At 45.6% G+C, this 2707-nt stretch overlaps 1 protein-coding gene across 1 annotated transcript; it reads left to right on the forward strand.

Moving 5' to 3' along the window:
• LOC109850717 (serine/threonine-protein phosphatase 7 long form homolog) lies at positions 763 to 2363 on the forward strand. Its single transcript, XM_020420780.1, has 4 exons — positions 763 to 1061; positions 1130 to 1217; positions 1294 to 1740; positions 1810 to 2363. Exons 1-4 carry the CDS (start codon positions 763 to 765, stop codon positions 2248 to 2250), a joined length of 1275 nt encoding a protein of 424 aa, XP_020276369.1. The 3' UTR covers positions 2251 to 2363.

Consider the following 2707-nt stretch of genomic DNA (forward strand, 5'->3'; position numbering starts at 1 on the left):
AATTACTGTAGCAGAAATAAAAAAAATAGAGGACGTGCTTTGCACCGGATGCACACTAGTATATATAGGACAAATTTTCGAAACCAACCCATTTGACGTTTTTATTGCAAAAAACAACCCCTTTCACATTTAATTAGAGAAACCGACCTGGTTTCAGCACTGTCGCTGAAACCAGGTCGGTTCCGATAAAAAACTTTACGAAACTTCACGGGAGTTCAACTCCCGTGAAGTTTAGTACGTTTTTAAACTTCACGGGAGTTGAACTCCCGTGAAGTTTAATTCCCCCTTAAACTCAGCCAGCGAGCTACTCGCTGGCGAATTTACCCTGCAGCTTCACGGGAGTTCAACTCCCGTGAAGCTGCGGGGGCCACTGATATTGCCTCCTTTGTATAAAAGGTCGGCGGGGCGCCCTCGTTCCGTACGAATTAGAAATTGTATGGATGACGGTCGTGAAGGAGTTAGGGGGAGAAATAAGTATAGTAGATGCGATCAACCGGGCCATAACAAAAATAATTGTCCAGTTAGGATTAGGCGTTGATGTTGTAATTTGTAGCGGTTTCGATCTGTGTTTTCTTCCGTATGTCATTTGTGATTGTTAAATGTTAGGGGTTTCGTTCTGTGTTTGTTTCCGTGTGTCATTTGTGATTGTAATTTGTATCGTTTCGTACTATGTTATATAAATTTAATGTTTGGTTTCGAGTTATTGCTTTCTTCACGTTGCGCATTCGTTTGTTGTTTATATATAACTAGATGAGTATTTCAATGGCTTACATATTGCACATGATAGGGTGCGTGCTTTTTCCGGATGCGAGCAAGACTCTCGTACATGCACGATGGCTGTCACTGCTGGAGGATTTTGACGTATGCGGCGCACTGTCGTGGGGCAGTGCGGTGTTGGCATACCTGTATCGAGAACTGAGTAGAGTATCCCTGATGCAGAATAAAGAATTCAAGGGATGCTGCACATTGATACAGATTTGGTCATGGGAGCGCATTCATATTGGACGCCCTACTTTACTCGTGCACCGTGACCTACAAGGGCGGTTTCCTTTGGCGTACAGGTATAATTGTACACACAAATTTTATTCGCACTGAATTTGTACTTATATATTCTCTATTCTGCATATAGGTATAACGTGCGGTACGCTAAGTACCGATCAGCGACGCGCCATCGTGAGTTTTACCGAAATGAGCTTGATGGTCTCCAACACGAACAGGTAAATATAAATCTCAAGTCGTTATGAATATTATAGTTTTGTTGTTGATACTGATAAATTTTTTATTTTATTTCAGTTCAAGTGGAGACCCTATACACCGCCGGAGCTGGATATGCATTCTCTTGCACCCATCTGCCGAGATAGTCCCGACTTGTGGAGAGCGAGAGTTCCATTGATTTGTTGGGAGATCGTGGAGATGCATGTCCCTGACCGTGTGCTACGACAGTTTACGCTCTCTCAGCATGTACCAGATCCTGTTGAGCAGATCTCTCGTCGGCGGCGACCTACTTCGCACCATAACGACTGGGCCGTAGTCCGTGCGGCCTACATAGACAGGTGGGCTCACAGGTGGGATTTCATCCAGGATACGAGGCCCACGGCTGTTGACTATACCGCGTATATGGGTTGGTATTGGGGTATCACACGTAGATGGATCACACGTGACCCACAGCCCTTAGCTGGACACATGCCACGGCCACCGACAGACAGTTACATCCCTAGTGGGATGAACGAGAGAGATTACGTAAGTTTCTAAGCTAAATTATAATATTTTTTTCTTGAGTTGGTACTTAATAAATTATTTACCTCACAGGTCCGTGCTTTTGATAGCATTGAGGCTGATATTGATGCGACCGTGCCTGAGATTCAGGATCAGGTGGCGTTAGGGCTCCTCGGCAGGATCAAGAAGACCATAGCACAGGTGTTTCATAAGACTCACGTCGACGAGTTCGCAGGCCGTGAGGACAGGTCTCGATCATTTGGGCAAGCGTACACTCGGCGCCGACGGCCACGTGACGATGACGGCGGCACTTCGCATGCTGATGGAGCCGGCACTTCGCATGCTGATGGAGCCGGAACTTCACATGCTGATGAAGCCGGCACTTCACATGCTGATGGAGCCGGCACTTCGCAGCCTCACACACAGCCGGATACTCAGATAGTCGAGGCTCATCAGCGCGGGGGGCGGGGAAGAGCGAGGGGGAGGGGGAAGAGAGGGAGAGGAAGGAGAGGAGCTATATTGGGTTGTATTTGAACTTATTTTGTTAAAATTTGTAAATTGTATGAATTTTTAAATACTATACTTTTATGGATCAATTATAGCTCGATATATGATCTTTTTGCGTATTGTTTGATTCGTGCGTGTTTAAATAATATATATATTGCAGTAATTATTGTCAACAGGTAAATAGGTGTATATATGAGTTAAATAGGTAGACGTATGCATGCTGTGCATGTTTTTTGCAAAACCTGCAACTTCACGGGAGTTGAACTCCCGTGAAGATGCAGGGTAAAATCTTCCGCGACTCGCTCGCTGGAAAATATGGACTGCAGCTTCACGGGAGTTCAACTCCCGTGAAGCTGCGGGGTAAAATCCTCCGCTGGAAAATATGGACTGCATCTTCACGGGAGTTGAACTCCCGTGAAGTTGCAGGCTAATTTCCGAGGTTATTGGGGGAATTAAACTTCACGGGAGTTCAACTCCCGTGAAG

This window comes from Asparagus officinalis, chromosome 7 (assembly GCF_001876935.1).
Source record: "Asparagus officinalis chromosome 7, Aspof.V1, whole genome shotgun sequence".
In the NCBI taxonomy this organism is placed as follows: Eukaryota; Viridiplantae; Streptophyta; class Magnoliopsida; order Asparagales; family Asparagaceae; genus Asparagus; species Asparagus officinalis.

Bases quoted from the DNA above. Each gene is read 5' to 3' on its own strand.
- LOC109850717 (XM_020420780.1), top strand. From the start codon at position 763: ATGGCTTACATATTGCACATGATAGGGTGCGTGCTTTTTCCGGATGCG. The intron at 1,062-1,129 runs GTATAATTGTAC...TTCTGCATATAG, and splicing joins CGGTTTCCTTTGGCGTACAG to GTATAACGTGCGGTACGCTA. The intron at 1,741-1,809 runs GTAAGTTTCTAA...TTTACCTCACAG, and splicing joins GGATGAACGAGAGAGATTAC to GTCCGTGCTTTTGATAGCAT.